Genomic DNA, 22,443 nt, shown 5'->3' with positions numbered 1-22,443 from the left:
GTGTTCATCCAAAACCTAGTTTTAGTAGAAACAGCTACATAGAAGGGAGAAAAAGTCATAATAATAATTTCTCTTGATCTTCTGTTAAAAAATTATGTATTTTTAATCAAGATCTTCATTCATTGTTTTTAAATCGTATTCATTTCATTTTGGTCCATGTTTTTTAAAGCAGAGAGAGGTGTGTGTGTGTGTGTGTGTGTGTGTGTGTGTGTGTGTGTGTGTGTGTGTGTGTGTGTGTGTGTGTGTGTGTGTGTGTGTGTGTGTGTGTGTGTGTGTGTGTGTGTGTGTGTGTGTGTGTGTGTGTGTGTGTGTGTGTGTTCAGCTGTACAGATTGAAACGTAGATGTTCCTGCTTCAGCGGAGACGGTGAAACGCTGTCAATCAGAAATGAATGGCGGAATCTGTAACGCTTCATCTTTCCCGGTGGAATAGAGCCCTTAGTCTCCATACGACCCCCGTCCTCCTTTATGCCCAAGTAGTGCCAGAGCCTCATCACATCACGACACCAGCCCCTTCACGACTTCTGCTGTGCCGAGACACCTTTCCAATAGTCTAGTATGTCGTGCAGATCCTCGTCCTTGGCGACCTGCAAACTCCTCCTCAGCGCGTGTCCCGCCGCCATGTATTCCTCCCCGTAATCCTCATCTCTGTGTCTCTTCCGATGGAGCTTAAACCTCTCCCAGATCCCTAGCGACGGGGTGCAGGAGTACTCCGGACTGGACTCATAGCTCAGGTTGTGGTACTGCGGGGACAGCTGGGCGTAGGCTAAACTCAGACATTAGAACAACACTTTATTCATCCCTGAGAGAACATTGGTTTGTCAAACTCAGTGTACACACACAGTCAGTTAATCAACCAGCCAATCAACCAACCAACCAATCAGCCAACCAACCAACCAACAAACCGACCAATCAATCAATTGACCGATCATCCATCCATTCAATCAATCAACCAACCACCAATCAATCAATCAATCAATCAATCAACCAACCAACCAACCAATCAACCAACCAATCAACCAACCAACAACCAACCAACCAACCAATCAATTGACCGATCATCCATCCATCCAACCAACCAACCAACCAACCAACCAACCAACCAACCAACCAACCAACCAACCAACCAACCAACCAACTGACCAACTGACCAAACCACCAACTGACCAAACCACCAACTGACCAATCAACCAATCAACCAACAAATCAACCAACCAATCACCAACCGACCAAACAACCAATCACCAACCGACAAACCAACCAATCACCAACCGACCATCAACCAACCAACCAACCGACCAATCAACCAACCAACCGACCAATCATCAACCAACCAATCAACCAATGAACCAACCAACCAATCAATAAACCAATTGACCGATCATCCATCCAACCAACCAACAAACCAACCAATCAACCAATCAACCAACCAACCAATTGAACCATCATCTGATTATCCAACCAATCAACCAATCACCAACCAACCAACCAACCAACCAATCAACTAACCAACCAATTGACCGATCATCCATCCATCCATCCATCCAACCAACCAACCAACCAACCAACCGACCAACCGACCAACCAATCAACCAATCAACCAATCAACCGACCAACCGACCAACTGACCAACTGACCAACCAACTGACCAACCAACCAACCAACCAACCAATCAACAACCGACCACCAACCAACCGACAAACCAACCAATCACCAACCGACCAACCAACCAACCAACCAACCAACCGACCAATCAACCAACCAACCAACTGACCAATCAACCAACCAACCAACCAACAAATCAACCAACCAACCAAGCAACCGACCAATCAACCAACCGACCAATCAACCAACTGACCAATCAACCAACCAATCACCAACCGACCAACCAACCAATCACCAACCGACCAACCAACCAACCGACCAATCAACCAACCAACCAACCAATCAACCAACCAACCAACCAAGCAACCGACCGACCAACCAACCAACCAACCAATCAACCAACTAACCAACCAACCAATCAACCAACCAACCAACCAACCAATCAACCAACCAATCAACAAACCAACCGACCAATCAACAAACCAACCGACCAATCAACCAACCAACCAACCAACCAACCAACCAATCAATCAATCAATCAATCAATCAATCAACCAACCGACCAATCAACCAACCAACCGACCAATCAATCAATCAATCAATCAACCAACCAATCAACCAATCAACCAATCAACCAACCAATCAACCAACCAATCAACCAATCAACCAACCAATCAACCAACCAATCACCAACCGACCAACCAACCAATCACCAACCAACCAATCAACCAACCAACCAACCAACCAATCAACAAACCAACCGACCAATCAACAAACCAATCAACCAACCAACCAACCAACCAATCAATCAATTAATCAATCAATCAACCAACCAATCAACCAATCAACCAACCAACCAATTGACCGATCATCCAACAAACCAATCAACCAACCAACCAACCAACCAATCAACCAATCAACCAATCAATCAGTGTTACCTAGCTCTCTGGGGTGCCGCCCCAGGGTGAGGGGTTCCAGGATGGAAGAGGGTTTCCTGCTACTGAGTTCCTCTAGCTCCTCAGAGTCAGGGAGGGGGTGTTGGGGGCCCGGGTACGAGTGGCGCTGCTCCTTGTACTGTCGGACCTTATAATACAATAATAACTCATATCATAATACTACTATGTAGTTATCCTATCACTAAACTAATACTACTGTAATACTACTATGTAGGTATCACTATGCTATATTAATACTACTGTGGTATTACTATGTGGTTATCCGATCACTATACTATGTTAATACTACGGTAATACTACTATGTAGTTATCCTATCACTATACAATTGTAATACTACTGTAATACCACTATGTGGTTATCCTATCACTATACTATATTAATACTACTGTAATATTACTAGGTGGATATCCTATCATTATACTATATTAATACTACTGTAGTACTGCTATGTGGTTATCCTATCACTAAACTATGTTAATACTACTGTAATACTACTATGTAGTTATCATATCACTATATTAATACTACTGTAATATTACTATGTAGTTATCCTATCACTATACTATATTAATACTGTTGTAATGCTACTATGTGGTTATCACTATACTATATTAACACTACTGTAATACTACTATTATAATTGAAGACCATTGAAGAGTCCAATAACTACATGTACTTTTGGTTTGTGGTTTTAAGCATCTTTGAGATGATCTGTATAATAAAAAGAGCTATATAAAATAAATCTATTATTATTATTATGATATAACACATTTAATACATTTGTTTTGTCGAGCACTTCTATTTGTTTTCAGTTACAGTTATAAACAGTTACATTATCAATCACAAAGCTTTGTAGTGACATGAGCAGCAACTTAATTTCTTTGAAATAAAAATGATTTAAAAAAGTTTTTAGCCAAAAATGAAAAACATATATATATATATATATATATATATATATATATATATATATATATAGAAGGTTAGTACACACACACACACACACACACACACACAACCACACCCACAACCACAACCACAACCACACACACACACACAACCACACACACACACACAACCACAACCACACACACACACACACACACACACACACACACACACACACACACACACACACACACACACACACACACACACACACACAACCACAACCACACACACAGTACAATACCTTCTGGGCCTCTGCTCGTAAGATGGCGGCGGCGGGCGTCACGGTGAGGACGGTGTCTTCGGTGGTTCCGGTCGGCGAGGTCTTCTCGATGTACTTGGTCTCAGAGGCTCCCCGGTACGGCCCGTCGGAGCGGAAGGTGCGCGGGGAGCGGACGGACCCGCTGGAGGAGGTCGAAGGTCGTTTGGATGGAGCTTCCATACTGTGGTGTCTCTGGAGAGGGTGGTGGTAACCTCCTTCAATCATAATATTAATAAATATTAATCATTTGGTACATTTGTAAAGCGCTTTTCATTATGATAATAATCTCAAAGAGCATAGTAAAAAGTAATAATAATACGTTATAACATTTAATAAGGTATAACATTTAATAAGTTATAACATTTAATAAGTTATAACATTTAATAAGTTATAACATTTAATAAGTTATAACATTTAATAAGTTATAACATTTAATAAGTTATAACATTTAATAATAATTCAGATATAACAGGTGGACATTGAGGCTGGTGGTAGATCACTGCCTCCTTCAAATCAAAGTGAATCGGTTTATTTCGATTTAATTTTTTTTAGATAGAGTGAAGAGACCGACCGACTGACCAATCAACAGACAGATAGACAGAGAAGGCGGTGCACAATTGGCCCAGCGTTGTCCGGGTTTGGCCAGGTGTAGGCCGTCATTGTTAATAAGAATTTGTTCTTAACTGACTTGCCTAGTTAAATAAAGGTTAAATGAAAAATAAAAAAAGATACAAACGGGTGGACGGACGGGTGTGTGTTTACACTGTAATGACAGTACTTTTATACTGTGGTGACAGGAACCCTGACTGTCTCTGTGGCTGGTCTGAGATCAGCTCTAGTTGGGGTTCAAAAGATACAGACGGATGGACAGGTGTGTGTTTACACTGTAATGACAGTACCTTTATACTGTGGTGACAGGAACCCTGACTGTCTCTGTGGCTGGTCTGAGATCAGCTCTAGTTGGGGTTCAAAAGATACAGACGGATGGACAGGTGTGTGTTTACACTGTAATGACAGTACCTTTATACTGTGGTGACAGGAACCCTGACTGTCTCTGTGGCTGGTCTGAGATCAGCTCTAGTTGGGGTTCAGCGGTCGACACAGAGCCCGACTTGACCCCCTGGAACGACGTAGACTCAGACTTGAGGACATCAATACAGTTGTTGATGATCTGGTTCACCTTGTCCACCTCTGAGGCGATGGTGGAGATCTCTGCTACTGAACCCTGAGGAAAGGGAGGAAGACAAGGATGAAGAATGCTTTATTAATCCTCAGGAGATGGGATTCTGCTGTATCCCGAGGAGGAGGAAGACAAGGATGAAGAAGAAGAATACTTTATTAATCTTCAGGAGATGGGATTCTGCTGTATCCTCCTCCAATACACACACTAGGTTGTACAGACTGGAACAGTTCATCCACAGTGCAGCCACAGTTCAGCCACAGTGTAGCCACAGTGCAGCCACAGTACAGCCACAGCGTAGCCACAGCACAGCCACAGTGTAGCCACAGTGTAGCCACAGCGTAGCCACAGCACAGCCACAGTGTAGCCACAGCGTAGCCACAGTGCAGCCACAGTGCAGCCACAGCGCAGCCACAGTGCAGCCACAGCGCAGCCACAGTGCAGCCACAGTACAGCCACAGCGCAGCCACAGTGTAGCCACAGTGTACCACAGCGTAGCCACAGTACAGCCACAGCATAGCCACAGTGCAGCCACAGTGCAGCCACAGTGTAGCCACAGTGTAGCCACAGTACAGCCACAGCACAGCCACAGTGCAGCCACAGTGCAGCCACAGCGTAGCCACAGTGCAGCCACAGTGCAGCCACAGTGTAGCCACAGTGTAGCCACAGCGTAGCCACAGTACAGCCACAGCACAGCCACAGTGCAGCCACAGTACAGCCACAGTGCAGCCACAGCGTAGCCACAGTACAGCCACAGCGCAGCCACAGTACAGCCACAGCATAGACACAGTGCAGCCACAGTGCAGCCACAGTGCAGCTACAGTACAGCCACAGCATAGACACAGTGCAGCCACAGTGCAGCCACAGTGCAGCTACAGTACAGCTACAGTACAGCCACAGCGCAGCCACAGTGCAGCCACAGTGTAGCCACAGTACAGCCACAGCGCAGCCACAGTGTAGCCACAGTGCAGCCACAGTACAGCCACAGTGCAGCCACAGTGTAGCCACAGTGTAGCCACAGTGCAGCTACAGTGCAGCCACAGTGCAGCCACAGTGTAGCCACAGTGCAGCCACAGTACAGCCACAGTGCAGCCACAGTGCAGCCACAGTGTAGCCACAGTGTAGCCACAGTACAGCCACAACACAGCCACAGTGTAGCCACAGCGTAGCCACAGTACAGCCACAGCACAGCCACAGTGCAGCCACAGTGTAGCCACAGCGCAGCCACAGTGCAGCCACAGTACAGCCACAGTACAGCCACAGTGCAGCCACAGTACAGCATCAAATGAACAGGTTACCTGAGGGTTGTCTTGTGGAGAGAGACTACATTCCCTCTCTCTTTCCCTCTCTCTCTCCCGTTCTCGTTCCCTCTCTCTTTCCCTCCGGTCCGGCAGGTCGCCAACAGTTCCTCGCACTTCGATATAGTTCCCTTTCGCTGCCTTTGGAGTATCAATGATCTCCTGTAGATTGTACTGGTCCATCTCACAGGTTCCACCCTGGGGAAGGTAGGGCATCCGCGTGAGACTCTCCCCAGCCGAGAGCATCTGTTTCTGGGATAGCTGAGAGATGGACCCCCCTCCTCCTGTTCCTCCACCACCCTCCAGGTCAGCGCCGTATTTCAGCTCCATCAGGCTCTTCTGTATCTTTCCAATCTTCTTGTTCTTCTCGTCTCGCTGCCTCTTCTTCCTCAGGCAGTGGAACACAAAACTAGAAGAAGAGTATTTTATGAAACCATTTTCGAGATGGGGAAAATTTGATCATTAATCATTTTCTCATTTCCGATTTTTTTCCCGCATTTAAATCATTGTGTTTGCCTCTGAACTCTCCATATTACCGTGACTAAACAACAGACTGCATTGGAATTGTAATGAAGTAAGTGCTGACTCTTCCTGTCTGTGGAAGACTAACCCTAGTATGAGGACCATGCTGAAGAGACTGCCCAGTATAGTCATGATGTAGTGGGTAGCAGAGGAGTCGTTGGAGGTCCTCTCCAGACCTGCCTTCCTCCCGGTGGAGATGGACAGACAGGTGTGGTTATAACGAAGCTGGTTTCTGATGGACACGACGCAGTAGGTGTAGTCTGAGAGAGAGAGAGAGAGAGAGAGAGAAGGGGAAGGAGGGAGAGAGGGAGGGAGAGAGAGAGAGGGGAGAGAAGGGGAGGGAGAGAGAGAGAGGAGAAGGGGAGGGAGAGAGAGGGGAGAAGGGGAGGGAGGGAGAGAGAGAGGGAGGGAGGGGAGAAGGGGAGGGAGAAGGGGAGAGAGAGAGAGCGGGGGAGGGAGAGAGAGAGAGGGGGAGGGAGGGAGGGAGGGAGAAGGGAAAGAGAGAGGGAGGGACGGAGGAGGTAGGGAGGGAGGGACGGAGAGAGAGAGGGAGGGAGGGGGAAGGGAGAGAGAGAGGGAGGGAGGGACGGAGAAGGTAGGGAGAGAGGGAGGGAGTGACAGAGAGAGAGAGGGAGGGAGGAGGAAGGGAGAGAGAGGGAGGGACGGAGAAGGGAGGGAGGGAGTGACGAGAGAGAGAGGGAGGGAGGAGGAAGGGAGAGAGAGGGAGGGACGGAGAAGGTAGGGAGGGAGGGAGGGACAGAGAGAGACAGGGAGGGAGGGGAAAGGGAGAGAGAGAGGGAGGGAGGGAGAAGGGGAGGGAGAGAGAGAGAGAAGGACAGAGAGAGGGGGAAGGGAGAGAGAGAGGGAGGGACGGAGAAAGTAGAGAGGGAGGGAGAAGTGAGCGAGAGGGGGTAGGGGGAGAGAAAGAGAGAGAGTAACTTACATGACATTATATTGATATATAACTGCATAGGATATTATATGGTGCCATTTAGTATGCAGACATTGTCTCTTTTCTCTCACACACACACACACACACACACACACACACACACACACACACACACACACACACACACACACACACACACACACACACACACACACACACACACACACACACACACACACACACACACACGTTTGGTAGGGATGATTGAAACTATGTCCTACCAGTGTGGGCTTTCAGGTTGTTCAGTTCAATCTCTTCCTTGTGGTTCTTCAGGTTCTGAATGTCAGTGAAGAAGCTGTTGTTGTAGAGGACCAGGATGTACATCTTACTGAAGGGGCGAGGGATCTGGACCGTGATCACTGCTGAGGTATGGGAGGTCTAGAGAGAGAGAGAGTAGGGAGAGTGTAGAGGACCAGGATGTACATCTTACTGAAGGGGTGAGGGATCTGGACCGTGATCACTGCTGAGGTGTGTGAGGTTTAGAGAGAGAGAGAGAGAGTAGGGAGAGTGTAGAGGACCAGGATGTACATCTTACTGAAGGGGCGAGGGATCTGGACCGTGATCACTGCTGAGGTGTGTGAGGTCTAGAGAGAGAGAGAGAGCAGGGAGAGTGTAGAGGACCAGGATGTACATCTTACTGAAGGGGTGAGGGATCTGGACCGTGATCACTGCTGAGGTGTGGGAGGTCTAGAGAGAGAGAGAGAGCAGGGAGAGTGTAGAGGACCAGGATGTACATCTTACTGAAGGGGTGAGGGATTTGGACCGTGATCACTGTTGTGGTGTGGGAGGTCTAGAGAGAGAGAGAGAGAGTAGGGAGAGAGATAGAGAGAGAGAGAGAGAGAGAGAGTAGGGAGAGAGAGAACAAGAGAGAGAGAGAGAAAAAGAGAGAGAGGGAGAGATTGAAAGAGAGAGAGAGAGAGTAGAGAGAGACCTCTACCAGACCACAGCAAAATCACAGTCTACTTGAACAGAGCAATACTCAATCATGAGGCATCAAAGCCAAAGGAACTGAGTAACATTAAGAAATGCTATAGATGGAAGGAATATAGTTTGGAAACTAACTAACAAAAAACTATTAGGCAACAACAAATTCAGTCCCTTTCAGACAATTTCCTGGGTAAAACGTTCCACTGTAATAGTGAATGTGTAAACTTGTCAGTAGAAAATCTTATATTTGACCTCTCAGCTTCTCTATCAAATCTAAACATCTCAAATAGAAAACTGAAGAAAATGAACAACAAGGACAAATGGTTTGATGAAGAATGCAAAAATCTAAGAAAGAAATTGAGAAACTTGTCCAACCAAAAACATAGAGACCCGGAAAACCTGAGTAAGACACAACAGAGAACCTGAGTCTACACCTTCACTGTGGTGAATCACTAAAACAATACAGAAATACACTACGGAGAAAGAAGGAACAGCACGTCAGAAATCAGCTCAATGTAACTGAAGAATCCATTGACTCTAACCACTTCTGGGAAAATTGGAAAACACTAAACAAACAACAACACAAAGAGTTATCTATCTAAAACGAAGATGTATGTATAAACCACTTCTCCAAACTTTTTATCTCTATAACAAAGAACAAACAGCAAAAACATATACATGATCAAATACAAATCTTAGAATCAACTATTAAAGACTACCAGAACCCACTGGATTCTCCAGTTACCTTGAATGAACTACAGGACAAAATAAAAACCCTCCAACCAAAAAGGCCTGTGGTGTTGATGGTATTCTCAATTAAATGATCAAATATAGAGACAACAAATTCCAATGGCAATACTAAAACTCTTTAACATCATCTTCAGCATCTTCCCCAATATTTGGAACCAAGGACTGATCACCCCAATCCACAAAAGTGGAGACAAATTTGACCCCAATAACTACCGTGGGATATGCGTCAACAGCAACCTTGGGAAAATTCTCTGCATTATCATTAACAGCAGACTCGTACATTTCCTCAGTGAAAACAATGTACTGAGCAAATGTCAAATTGGCTTTTTACCAAATTACCGTACAACAGACCATGACCTAACTGACAAACAAACAAACCAAAACAAAGGCAAAGTCTTCTCATGCTTTGTTGATTTCAAAAAAGCCTTCGACTTAATTTGGCATGAGGGTCTGCTATACAAATTGATGGAAAGTGGCGTCGGGGGTAAAACATACGACCTTATAAAATTTATGTACACAAACAACAAGTGTGCGGTTAAAATAGGCAAAAAACACACATATTTCTTCCCACAGGGCCGTGGGGTGAGACAGGGATGTAGCTTAAGCCCCACCCTCTTCAACATATATATCAATTAATTGTCGAGGGCACTAGAAAAGTCTGCAGCACCCGGCCTCACCCTACTAGAATCTCAAGTCAAATGTCTACTGTTTGCTGATGATCTGGTGCCTCTGTCACCAACCAAGGAGGGCCTACAGCAACACCTAGATATTCTGCACAGGTTCTGTCAGACCTGGGCCCTGACAGTAAATCTCAGTAAGAACAAAATATTGGTTTTCCAAAAAAGGTCCAGTCGCCAGGACCACAAATATAAATTCCATCTAGACACCGTTGCCCTAGAGCACACAAAAAACTATACATACCTTGGCCTAAACATCAGCGCCACAGGTAACTTCCACAAAGCTGTGAACGATCTGAGAGACATGGCAAGAAGGGCCATCAAAAGGAACATAAAATTCAACATACCAATTAGGATCTGGCTAAAAATACTTGAATCAGTCATAGAACCCATTGCCCATTATGGTTGTGAGGTCTGGGGTCCGCTCACCAACCAAGAATTCACAAAATGGGACAAACACCAAATTGAGACTGCATGCAGAATTCTGCAAAAATATCCTCAGTTGTCACGACTTCCGCCGAAGTCGGCCCTTCTCCTTGTTCGGCGGGCGACGTCACCGGCTTTCTAGTCACCACCGATCCATGTTTCAGTTTCGTTTTGTTTTGTCTGTATTACACACACCTGGTTTCAATTCCCCTATCATCTTCCCTATTTAACCCTCTGGCATACATTTCTGTTCTGTCCGTGATTGTTTGTGTCGTTAGTGGTTGTTGTATGTGCTAGTGTGCTTGTTATATTCCCTATGTGAAATTTTGCTTGTATTTTGAGTAAACTCTGTTGTGTTGCTCAACAGCTGTGTCCTGACTCCGCTACATATCTGCACACAATCGCTGACATCAGTGTACAACACAGAACACCAAATAATGCATGCAGAGCAGAATTAGGCCGATACCCGCTAATGATCAAAATCCAGAAAAGAGCCATTAAATTCTACAACCACCTAAAAGGAAGCGATTCCCAAACCTTCTATAACAAAGCCATCCCCTACAGAGAGATGAACCTGGAGAAGAATCCCCTAAGCAAGCTGGTCCTGGGGCTCTGTTCACAAACACAAACACACCCCACAGAGCCCCAGGACAACAGCACAATTAGACCCAACCAAATCATGAGAAAACAAAAAGATAATTACTTGATACATTGGAATTAATTAACAAAAAAACAGAACAAACTAGTATGCTATTTGGCCCTAAACAGAGTACACAGTGGCAGAATACCTGACCACAGTGGCAGAATACCTGACCACTGTGACTGACCCAAACTTAAGGAAAGCTTTGGCTATGTACAGACTCAGTGAGCATGGCCTTGCTATTGAGAAAGGCCGCCGTAGGCAGACTTGGCTCTCAAGAGAAGACAGGCTATGTGCACACTGCCCACAAAACGAGGTGGAAACTGAGCTGCACTTCCTAACCTCCTGCCAAATGTATGACCATATTAGAGACACATAGATCCACAAAGAATTCGAAAACAAACCCAATTTTGATAAACTCCCATATCTACTGGGTGAAATATCACAGTGTGCATCACAGCAGCAAGATTTGTGACCTGTTGCCACAAGAAAAGGGCAACCAGTGAAGAACAAACACCATTGTAAATACAACCCATATTTATGCTTATTTATTTTCCCTTTTGTACTTTAACCATTTGTACATCATTACCACACTGTATATATACATAATATGACATGTGTAATGTCTTTATTCTTTTGAAACTTCTGTATGTGTAATGTTTACTGTTAATTTGTATTGTTTATTTCACTTTTGTATATTATCTACCTCACTTGCTTTGGCAATGTCAACATATGTTTCCCATGACGATAAAGCCCCTTGAATTGAATTGAGAGCGAGAGAGAGATAGATAGATAGATAGATAGATAGATGAGAGAGAACAAAAGAGAGAGAGAGTAGGGAGAGATGAGAGAGAGAGATGAGAGATGAGTGAGAGCGAGAGAGTAGGGAGAGAGAGAGTAGAGTAGAGAGAGAGAGAGAGAGAGAGAGAACGAGAGAGAGAGAGTAGGGAGAGATGAGAGAGATGAGTGAGAGAGAGAGAGATGATTAATGAGAGAGAGAGATAGATAGATGAGAGAGAACAAAAGAGAGAGAGAGAGAGTAGGGAGAGATGAGAGAGAGAGATGATTAATGAGAGAGAGAGAGAGAGAGAGAACGAGAGAGAGAGAGTAGGGAGAGATGAGTGAGAGAGAAAGAGAGAGAGATGATTAATGAGAGAGAGAGAGAATGAGAGAGAGAGAGTAGGGAGAGATGAGAGAGAGATGAGTGAGAGAGAGAGATGATTAATGAGAGAGAGAGAGAGAGATAGATGAGAGAGAACAAGAGAGAGAGAGAGAACGAAAGAGAGAGTGTAGGCTTGTTGTTCAGATCAGGGTAGGTGGGCTCACCTGTTTCACCTTCATACTAGGCTTGTTGTTCAGATCAGGGTAGGTGGGGCTCACCTGTTTCACCTTCATACTAGGCTTGTTGTTCAGATCAGGGTAGGAGGGGCTGATGCTGATTGGGTCCTCCGGGGACATTCCAGAGGGGCAGTCGTCCAATCCGCAGGGAGAGTACGGTGGGAGGGTCGTAAAATCGGACTGAACAATGATGTTCGGCAAAGAGTTGCTACCGTCGTCGGTACACACCTATGATAATCATCATCATCATCATCATCATCATCATCCTAAATATAACCATACAAATATTTTATAAAAGTAATCATAAAATCAGAACAATAACAACAATAATTAATTTGTATAGCTTGTTTCCCACGCTCAATGAATATAAAATATAACATGATGTAATGTAGTCTAACTGCTATGAACGATATACTGTTACTATGACAACCTACTATGATGTTCTACACTGTCTCAACACTCTATCATGCATCATACCAGATGTATTTCTGCATTTTGAAAGTTTACACATCTTGAAAACATGATTGCTGACAAGCAAAACATGTTGGGACTATATCAACAATGGACAAATGAAACAAATACCAAAAGATAGTTCATTTTAGGGTGGATTTATTAAATAAAGGATACTAATAATGATATGTGTTAGTCTACAGACCATATTGAGCATGTGCAGAGCGTTGCGGTTCGCAGGCATCCTGGGGTTCTGACTGAGGAGGCTGTAGCCTGAAAACCCGGCCGGAGTATCACACACCATCCTCTCGTTGGTCCTGGTCGGGAACACACGGCGGTTACCAGTGTTTGGGTCAAATCCAGTTCAAGGCAGTCAATGTAGGAAGTCATTTTAATTTACATAAAAAAAAAAAAAAGTGAAACACTTTTGAAATAAATAGCTTATACTTATTGACATGTCATTGAAAATAGATTGAATATTACATTTTGCTTCAACTTGTGCTTTTTACCTGTTGGGGAAGACTGCCAACCAGCGTAGAAATCCCAGCAGCTCACAGGAGCAGTTGAACGGGTTGGTGTAAAGTTCACACGTGGTTAATCTACCGAGCCCCGTAAACAAGCCTCCGTCCAGCACCTGGATCCTGTTCATGGACAGGTCAATGTTCTCTATGTTAGGACACTCCTCAAAGGTGTTGGGGGTGACCGCCTCGATCAGGTTGGCCTGGAGGTAGAGGTACTGCAGCTTCCCCAGCCCTCGGAGGATTCCCTCTGTTAGGTTCCTCAGACGGTTAAACCCCAACTGCAGCACCTGGTAAGAAAGATAAGGTAAGAAAGGGTAAGGTAGGAAAGGGTAAGGTAAGAAAGGGTAAGGTAAGGTAAGAAAGGGTAAGGTAAGAAAGGGTAAGGTAAGAAAGGGTAAGGTAAGAAAGGGTAAGGTAAGACAGGGTAAGGTAAGACAGGGTAAGGTAAGAAAGGGTAAGGTAAGGTAAGAAAGAGTAAGGTAAGGTAAGAAAGGGTAAGGTAAGAAAGGGTAAGGTAAGAAAGGGTAAGGTAAGGTAAGAAAGGGTAAGGTAAGAAAGGGTAAGGTAAGGTAAGAAAGGGTAAGGTAAGGTAAGAAAGGGTAAGGTAAGAAAGGGTAAGGTAAGGTAAGAAAGGGTAAGGTAAGAAAGGGTAAGGTAAGAAAGGGTAAGGTAAGGTAAGAAAGGGTAAGGTAAGAAAGGTTAAGGGAAGGTAGGAAAATGTAAGGTGAGGTAGGGTAAGAAAGGGTAAAGTAAGAAAAGGTTAGTTAGAGTACGGTATGAAAGGGTAAGGTGAGGTAAGAAAGGGTAAGGTAAGAAAGGGTAAGGTAAGAAATGGTAATGTAAGGTAGGAAAGTAATGTAAGAAAGGGTAAGGTAGGAAAGGGTAAGGTAAGAAATGGTAATGTAAGGTAAGAAAGGATAAGGTAAGAAATGGTAAGATAAGGTAACGTAAGGTAGGGTAAGGTAACGTAAGATAAGGTAAGGTAACTTGAGGTAAGGTGACGTACGGTAATACAAGGTAAGGTAATGTATGGTAACGTGAGGTAACATGAGGTAAGGTACCGTGGGGTAAGGTAAGGTAACGTAAAGTAAGGTAATGTATGGTAACGTGAGGTAACATGAGGTAAGGTAACGTAAGGTAAGGTAAGGTAACGTAAGGTAATGTGAGGTAAGGTAATGTAGGTAAGGCATGGTAACGTGAGGTTACGTAAAGTAACATGAGGTAAGGTAAGGTAACGTGAGGTAACGTGAGGTAACGTAAGGTAACGTGAGGTAAGGTAACGTGAGGTAACGTAAGGTAACGTGAGGTAAGGTAACGTGAGATAAGGTAACGTGAGGTAAGCTAACGTAAGGTAATGTGAGGTAAGATGATGTAAGGTAAGGTAACGTAAGGTAACATGAGGTAAGGTAAAGTGAGGTAACATGAGGTAAGGTAATGTGAGGTAACGTAAGGTAAGGCAACGTGAGGTAACGTGAGGTAAGGTAACGCGAGGTAAGTAACGTGAGGTAACGTGAGGTAATGTAACGTGAGGTAAGTAACGTGAGGTAACGTGAGGTAAGGTAACGTGAGGTAAGTAACGTGAGGTAACGTGAGGTAAGGTAACGTGAGGCAAGGTAAGGTAACATACGTTAAGGTAATGTGATTGAAGGTAAGGTACCAAATGGCACACTTCTCCCTACATAGTTCACTAGAGCGCCAGGAATCACTGTGAAGTTCAGGACCAACCTGTAGGTTGAACTGGGCCGAGAAGGCTCCATCCTCCACGTACGAGATCTCATTCTTGGTGAGGTTGAGGTACGTCAGGTTCCCAAAGCGGCTGAGCGATGAGAAATGGATACTCTTGATCTTATTCTCGTTGAGCCTCAGGTCCACGATGGTGCTGTTCAAAGCAGACTTTTATTTAAAGTGCATTTAAACTTGCAATAAGACACTTTACAACAAAAAACTGATTAAGGTCAACAGGTTGATACAGGTCTTTCTTTTCTTAAAAGGCAATTTACAGTGAAACAATCACATGTATTTTTTTTTATTTTTTTTATTTAACATTTATTTAACTAGGCAAGTCAGTTTTAAAGAACAAATTCTTATTTTCAATGACGGCCTAGGAACAGTGGGTTAACTGCCTTGTTCAGGGACATGACAACAAGTTAAACCTAACTGGAAGTAAACATGGACGAACAAAAAGGAAAATAAAACACACAGAATGCCTCAACAATGCCGTCTGCCTGGGGTTGCAAAATTCCCGTAACTTTCCCAAAATTCCCAGATTATCCAGAAATCCCTGGTTGGAATATTCCTGGAATCAGTTGGGAATAAGCAGGAAATCAAATCAAATCAAGTTTATTTTATATAGCCCTTCGTACATCAGCTAATATCTCGAAGTGCTGTACAGAAACCCAGCCTAAAACCCCAAACAGCAAGCAATGCAGGTGTAGAAGCACGGGAAATCTGGGAAATCCAAATTTATGCAATTTAATCAAATGCGTTCAATCAAATGAAAATAAGAGCATGCATTCAAGAACAGTACGTGGGATAATAGAACATATTAATAACACACATTATGTTTAATGAACCAAATAAAATCACTGATTATAATCAGGATTTCGGGAATCTCTGGAATTTTGCAACCCTATCTCTGTCATGCTTACCTGTTGTGGGCAGGGATAGCTTCATACAGGGGCTGGTTCTTACCTGTTGCTTTGGGCAGGGATAGCTTCATACAGGGGCTGGTTCTTACCTGTTGTGGGCTGGGATAGCTTCATACAGGGCTGGTTCTTACCTGTTGATGTGGGCAGGGATAGCTTCATATAGGGGGCTGGTTCTTACCTGTTGATGTGGGCAGGAATAGCTTCATACAGGGGGCTGGTTCTTACCTGCTGTGGGCAGGGATAGCTTCATACAGGGGCTGGTTCTTACCTGTTGTGGGCAGGGATAGCTTCATACAGGGGCTGGTTCTTACCTGTTGACGTGGGCAGGGATAGCTTCATACAGGGGCTGGTTCTTACCTGTTGACGTGGGCAGGGATAGCTTCATAAGGGGGCTGGTTCTTACCTGTTGACGTGGGCAGGGATAGCTTCATACGGGGGCTGGTTCTTACCTGTTGATGTGGGCAGGGATAGCTTCATATAGGGGGCTGGTTCTTACCTGTTGACGTGGGCAGGGATAGCTTCATACAGGGGGGCTGGTTCTTACCTGTTGACGTGGGCAGGGATAGCTTCATACAGGGGGGCTGGTTCTTACCTGTTGATGTGGGCAGGGATAGCTTCATACAGGGGGCTGGTTCTTACCTGTTGATGTGGGCAGGAATAGCTTCATAAGGGGGCTGGTTCTTACCTGTTGATGTGGGCAGGAATAGCTTCATACAGGGGCTGGTTCTTACCTGTTGATGTAGGCAGGGATAGCTTCATACAGGGGCTGGTTCTTACCTGTTGATGTGGGCAGGAATAGCTTCATACAGGGGCTGGTTCTTACCTGTTGACGTGGGCAGGAATAGCTTCATACAGGGGCTGGTTCTTACCTGTTGATGTGGGCAGGGATAGCTTCATACAGGGGCTGGTTCTTACCTGTTGATGTGGGCAGGGATAGCTTCATACAGGGGCTGGTTCTTACCTGCTGATGTGGGCAGGAATAGCTTCATACGGGGAGGCTGGTTCTTACCTGTTGCTTTGGGCAGGGATAGCTTCATACAGGGGCTGGTTCTTACCTGTTGACGTGGGCAGGAATAGCTTCATACAGGGCTGGTTCTTACCTGTTGACGTGGGCAGGAATAGCTTCATACAGGGGCTGGCTCTTACCTGTTGATGTGGGCAGGAATAGCTTCATACAGGGGCTGGTTCTTACCTGCTGATGTGGGCAGGAATAGCTTCATACGGGGAGGCTGGTTCTTACCTGTTGCTTTGGGCAGGGATAGCTTCATACAGGGGGCTGGTTCTTACCTGTTGATGTGGGCAGGGATAGCTTCATACGGGGAGGCTGGTTCTTACCTGTTGCTTTGGGCAGGGATAGCTTCATACAGGGGCTGGTTCTTACCTGTTGACGTGGGCAGGAATAGCTTCATACAGGGGCTGGTTCTTACCTGTTGATGTGGGCAGGAATAGCTTCATACAGGGGCTGGTTCTTACCTGTTGACGTGGGCAGGAATAGCTTCATACAGGGGCTGGTTCTTACCTGTTGACGTGGGCAGGAATAGCTTCATACAGGGGCTGGTTCTTACCTGTTGACGTGGGCAGGAATAGCTTCATACAGGGGCTGGTTCTTACCTGTTGATGTGGGCAGGAATAGCTTCATATAGGGGGCTGGTTCTTACCTGTTGACGTGGGCAGGAATAGCTTCATAAGGGGGCTGGTTCTTACCTGTTGATGTGGGCAGGAATAGCTTCATATGGGGGCTGGTTCTTACCTGTTGATGTGGGCAGGAATAGCTTCATACAGGGGCTGGTTCTTACCTGTTGATGTGGGCAGAGATAGCTTCATACAGGGCTGGTTCTTACCTGTTGATGTGGGCAGGGATAGCTTCATACAGGGGGCTGGTTCTTACCTGTTGACGTGGGCAGGGATAGCTTCATAAGGGGGCTGGTTCTTACCTGTTGATGTGGGCAGGGATAGCTTCATATGGGGGCTGGTTCTTACCTGTTGATGTGGGCAGGAATAGCTTCATACAGGGGGCTGGTTCTTACCTGTTGATGTGGGCAGGAATAGCTTCATACAGGGGCTGGTTCTTACCTGTTGTGGGCAGGAATAGCTTCATACAGGGGCTGGTTCTTACCTGTTGATGTGGGCAGGAATAGCTTCATATGGGGGCTGGTTCTTACCTGTTGTGGGCAGGGATAGCTTCATACAGGGGCTGGTTCTTACCTGTTGTGGGCAGGGATAGCTTCATACAGGGGCTGGTTCTTACCTGTTGTGGGCAGGGATAGCTTCATACAGGGGCTGGTTCTTACCTGTTGTGGGCAGGGATAGCTTCATACAGGGGCTGGTTCTTACCTGTTGTGGGCAGGGATAGCTTCATACAGGGGCTGGTTCTTACCTGTTGTGGGCAGGGATAGCTTCATACAGGGGCTGGTTCTTACCTGTTGTGGGCAGGGATAGCTTCATACAGGGGCTGGTTCTTACCTGTTGTGGGCAGGGATAGCTTCATACAGGGGCTGGTTCTTACCTGTTGTGGGCAGGGATAGCTTCATACAGGGCTGGTTCTTACCTGTTGTGGGCAGGGATAGCTTCATACAGGGGCTGGTTCTTACCTGTTGTGGGCAGGGATAGCTTCATACAGGGGCTGGTTCTTACCTGTTGTGGGCAGGGATAGCTTCATACAGGGCTGGTTCTTACCTGTTGATGTAGGCAGGGATAGCTTCATACAGGGGCTGGTTCTTACCTGTTGATGTGGGCAGGAATAGCTTCATACAGGGGGCTGGTTCTTACCTGTTGACGTGGGCAGGGATAGCTTCATACAGGGGGCTGGTTCTTACCTGTTGATGTAGGCAGGGATAGCTTCATACGGGGAGGCTGGTTCTTACCTGTTGATGTGGGCGGGGATAGCTTCATACAGGGCTGGTTCTTACCTGTTGTGGGCAGGGATAGCTTCATATAGGGGGCTGGTTCTTACCTGTTGACGTGGGCAGGGATAGCTTCATACAGGGGCTGGTTCTTACCTGTTGTGGGCAGGGATAGCTTCATACAGGGGGGCTGGTTCTTACCTGTTGATGTGGGCTGGGATAGCTTCATACAGGGGGCTGGTTCTTACCTGTTGACGTGGGCAGGAATAGCTTCATATAGGGGCTGGTTCTTACCTGTTGATGTGGGCAGGGATAGCTTCATATGGGGGCTGGTTCTTACCTGTTGATGTGGGCAGGAATAGCTTCATACAGGGGCTGGTTCTTACCTGTTGATGTGGGCAGGGATAGCTTCATATGGGAGCTGGTTCTTACCTGTTGATGTGGGCAGGGATAGCTTCATACGGGGGCTGGTTCTTACCTGTTGATGTGGGCAGGAATAGCTTCATACAGGGGGCTGGTTCTTACCTGTTGACGTGGGCAGGAATAGCTTCATACGGGGGCTGGTTCTTACCTGTTGACGTGGGCAGGAATAGCTTCATAAGGGGGCTGGTTGTTACCTGTTGACGTGGGCAGGGATAGCTTCATACAGGGGCTGGTTCTTACCTGTTGATGTGGGCAGGGATAGCTTCATACAGGGGGCTGGTTCTTACCTGTTGACGTGGGCAGGGATAGCTTCATAAGGGGGCTGGTTCTTACCTGTTGATGTGGGCAGGGATAGCTTCATATGGGGGCTGGTTCTTACCTGTTGATGTGGGCAGGAATAGCTTCATACAGGGGGCTGGTTCTTACCTGTTGATGTGGGCAGGAATAGCTTCATACAGGGGCTGGTTCTTACCTGTTGTGGGCAGGAATAGCTTCATACAGGGGCTGGTTCTTACCTGTTGACGTGGGCAGGAATAGCTTCATACAGGGGCTGGTTCTTACCTGTTGATGTGGGCAGGAATAGCTTCATACAGGGGCTGGTTCTTACCTGTTGATGTGGGCAGGAATAGCTTCATATGGGGGCTGGTTCTTACCTGTTGACGTGGGCAGGAATAGCTTCATACAGGGGCTGGTTCTTACCTGTTGATGTGGGCAGGAATAGCTTCATAAGGGGGCTGGTTCTTACCTGTTGATGTGGGCAGGGATAGCTTCATATGGGGGCTGGTTCTTACCTGTTGACGTGGGCAGGGATAGCTTCATACAGGGGGCTGGTTCTTACCTGTTGATGTGGGCAGGAATAGCTTCATACAGGGGGCTGGTTCTTACCTGTTGACGTGGGCAGGGATAGCTTCATACAGGGCTGGTTCTTACCTGTTTATGTGGGCAGGGATAGCTTCATAAGGGGGCTGGTTCTGGCTGCAGATAGCCAACCACACGAAGCCCTTCTCCCCCTCAATCAGCCAACAGTCGCCCGTCACCGTGGGAAATTGGATGATTGACAGTAGGGCAAAGCCATAGAGGAAGGCAAACCAACTGGTTGCCGACAACGCCACTGAAACCCCGCCCACTCTGTTGTTAAACCCCGTCTCTCGGGGTTGTGTTGTCGTTCTGATGATGACGTCCATGTTGTTGATTATAGTTGTTTTTGTTTATTGATTTGTTTATTTATCCAGGTTAGCGTCACTGCGAGGAAAAGAAGTGTAAAGAATGAAGATTGTTACTAATGTCCAATTTCCATCTGGCATGGATTAATAAAGTATTCTGCTCCTTCTAGTTGAACCTGTCCAACGAGCACCTTGTGCACTGTGATCTCCAGAGCTATACAGCCTCTACCCATGTTAGCGCTCCACTGTATTGTTAGTCCACTCGGCAGTATAAGGCAGGGTAGGGTTGGAAGGAGAGAGTATTGCTGGCCCTTCCTAGTCTTTGTCTCAGGTTAGACCCACACAAAGAAGGTTTTAAAAGGAAGAGTGTGCACTCGTCTTTCTCTCAGGTTAGTCCGTAGGAAGGACCCAACATTTTTTGGACTTGCGGACCCATTACATTTCTTTGCTTATCCAGATTCACTGGGGAGTTTTTTTTCTCTCGCACCAACCAACGTTTTTTGGGGAGATGGTTCTCTGATTGGTCTGGAGGAAGGATGGTCCTCATTTGATTGGTCCGGAGGAAGGATGGTCCTCCTTTGATTGGTCCGGAGGAAGGATGGTCCTCCTTTGATTGGTCGGGAGGAACGGAGAAGAGTTAGAGGGAAGTACCTTGACGTAGCTCATTGGACAGAGTCTCTGCACCTTTTATTTATGCACTGACATCTCAATCTGAGCCTCCATTTTGTTTCCCGTGTTTTCCACAGTGTGTTTTCCACAGTGTGTGAGAGTCAGGGATGACGAGGCCCGCCTCTGCAACTACATTTGTCTGTGGTCCTGGGGACTGTCGTCAGGGAGACGGCTGGGTGTGGCTCTGTACTTTTCCTCCCATCTGGTTGGCTATTTCACCATTTGATGGTTGGTCTTCGGCATCCCTGATTGGATCCCTGTCTACTCTCCTGCCTCCTCATTGGTGGTTCATAGGTTGGCCAGAAACTGGAGAGAAAGGAGAGAGAGTACATCAGACAAACTTCAAAATTGGGGAAAAAACAAACGAATGAAATCTTAAAAGGGAATACATGTTTTCTCCCCTACTGATGTACAACATCCTAACTTAAATGTGCTGGAAAATCAGAAACAAGGTTTCAATATTGCTGTCCATCAATGACACACAAACACATTTAGTGATCTTGAGAAATGTTGACAAAAAAGGATGGGTAAATGTTGCCCTAAGAGTTGGTAGAATTTAATTTTAAATGAGTCCCAGCTGTAATGGCTGCCAAAGATGCTTCCACCAAGTAATAACTCTGGGGCTGTGAAGACTTACGCAATCAAGACTTCTTCATTTATATATTTTTTATTCATTTGATACATGTTGAGTAGGTTGTGTAGAGAAAAAATCGAATTCCCTTTTGAGATTTAAAGGAGGTTAAATGTGAAGACCGTGCCGGAGGTGTGTAGACTTTAACTAGCGACTGTATCTTCATACAAAACATCAACGTTTTCAACCAAAACACATCGTAATCTTCATCTCTGGTGCTGTTACTAGGGACTAATCATCTCTGGTGCTGTTACTAGGGACTAATCATCATCTCTGGTGCTGTTACTAGGGACTAATCATCATCTCTGGTGCTGTTACTAGGGACTAATTTTCATCTCTGGTGCTGTTACTAGGGACTAATCATCTCTGGTGCTGTTACTAGGGACTAATCTTCATCTCTGGTGCTGTTACTAGGGACTAATCTTCATATATGGTGCTGTTACTAGGGACTAATCATCTCTGGTGCTGTTACTAGGGACTAATCGTCATCTCTGGTGCTGTTACTAGGGACTAATCATCTCTGGTGCTGTTACTAGGGACTAATCGTCATCTCTGGTGCTGTTACTAGGGACTAATCATAATCTCTGGTGCTGTTACTAGGGACTAACCTTAATCTCT

The 22,443-nt window shown here is 45.8% G+C and overlaps 1 protein-coding gene across 1 annotated transcript; it reads right to left on the bottom strand.

Moving 5' to 3' along the window:
- Positions 1-513: 513 nt before the first annotated feature.
- Positions 514-20,546, bottom strand: LOC120036281 (protein ELFN1-like). The gene is made up of 12 exons (XM_038982761.1): positions 20,293-20,546; positions 15,174-15,327; positions 13,437-13,735; positions 13,133-13,244; positions 12,520-12,705; positions 7,941-8,097; positions 6,856-7,027; positions 6,307-6,654; positions 4,788-5,008; positions 3,750-3,982; positions 2,542-2,686; positions 514-764 (listed from the first exon to the last, which is right to left on the bottom strand). Exons 1-12 carry the CDS (start codon positions 20,544-20,546, stop codon positions 514-516), a joined length of 2,532 nt encoding a protein of 843 aa, XP_038838689.1.
- Positions 20,547-22,443: the final 1,897 nt, after the last annotated feature.

Source organism: Salvelinus namaycush, unplaced genomic scaffold, assembly GCF_016432855.1.
Source record: "Salvelinus namaycush isolate Seneca unplaced genomic scaffold, SaNama_1.0 Scaffold1283, whole genome shotgun sequence".
In the NCBI taxonomy this organism is placed as follows: Eukaryota; Metazoa; Chordata; class Actinopteri; order Salmoniformes; family Salmonidae; genus Salvelinus; species Salvelinus namaycush.
Note: the sequence above shows the minus strand (reverse complement) of the source record. Positions and strands in the feature narration are given on the sequence as shown.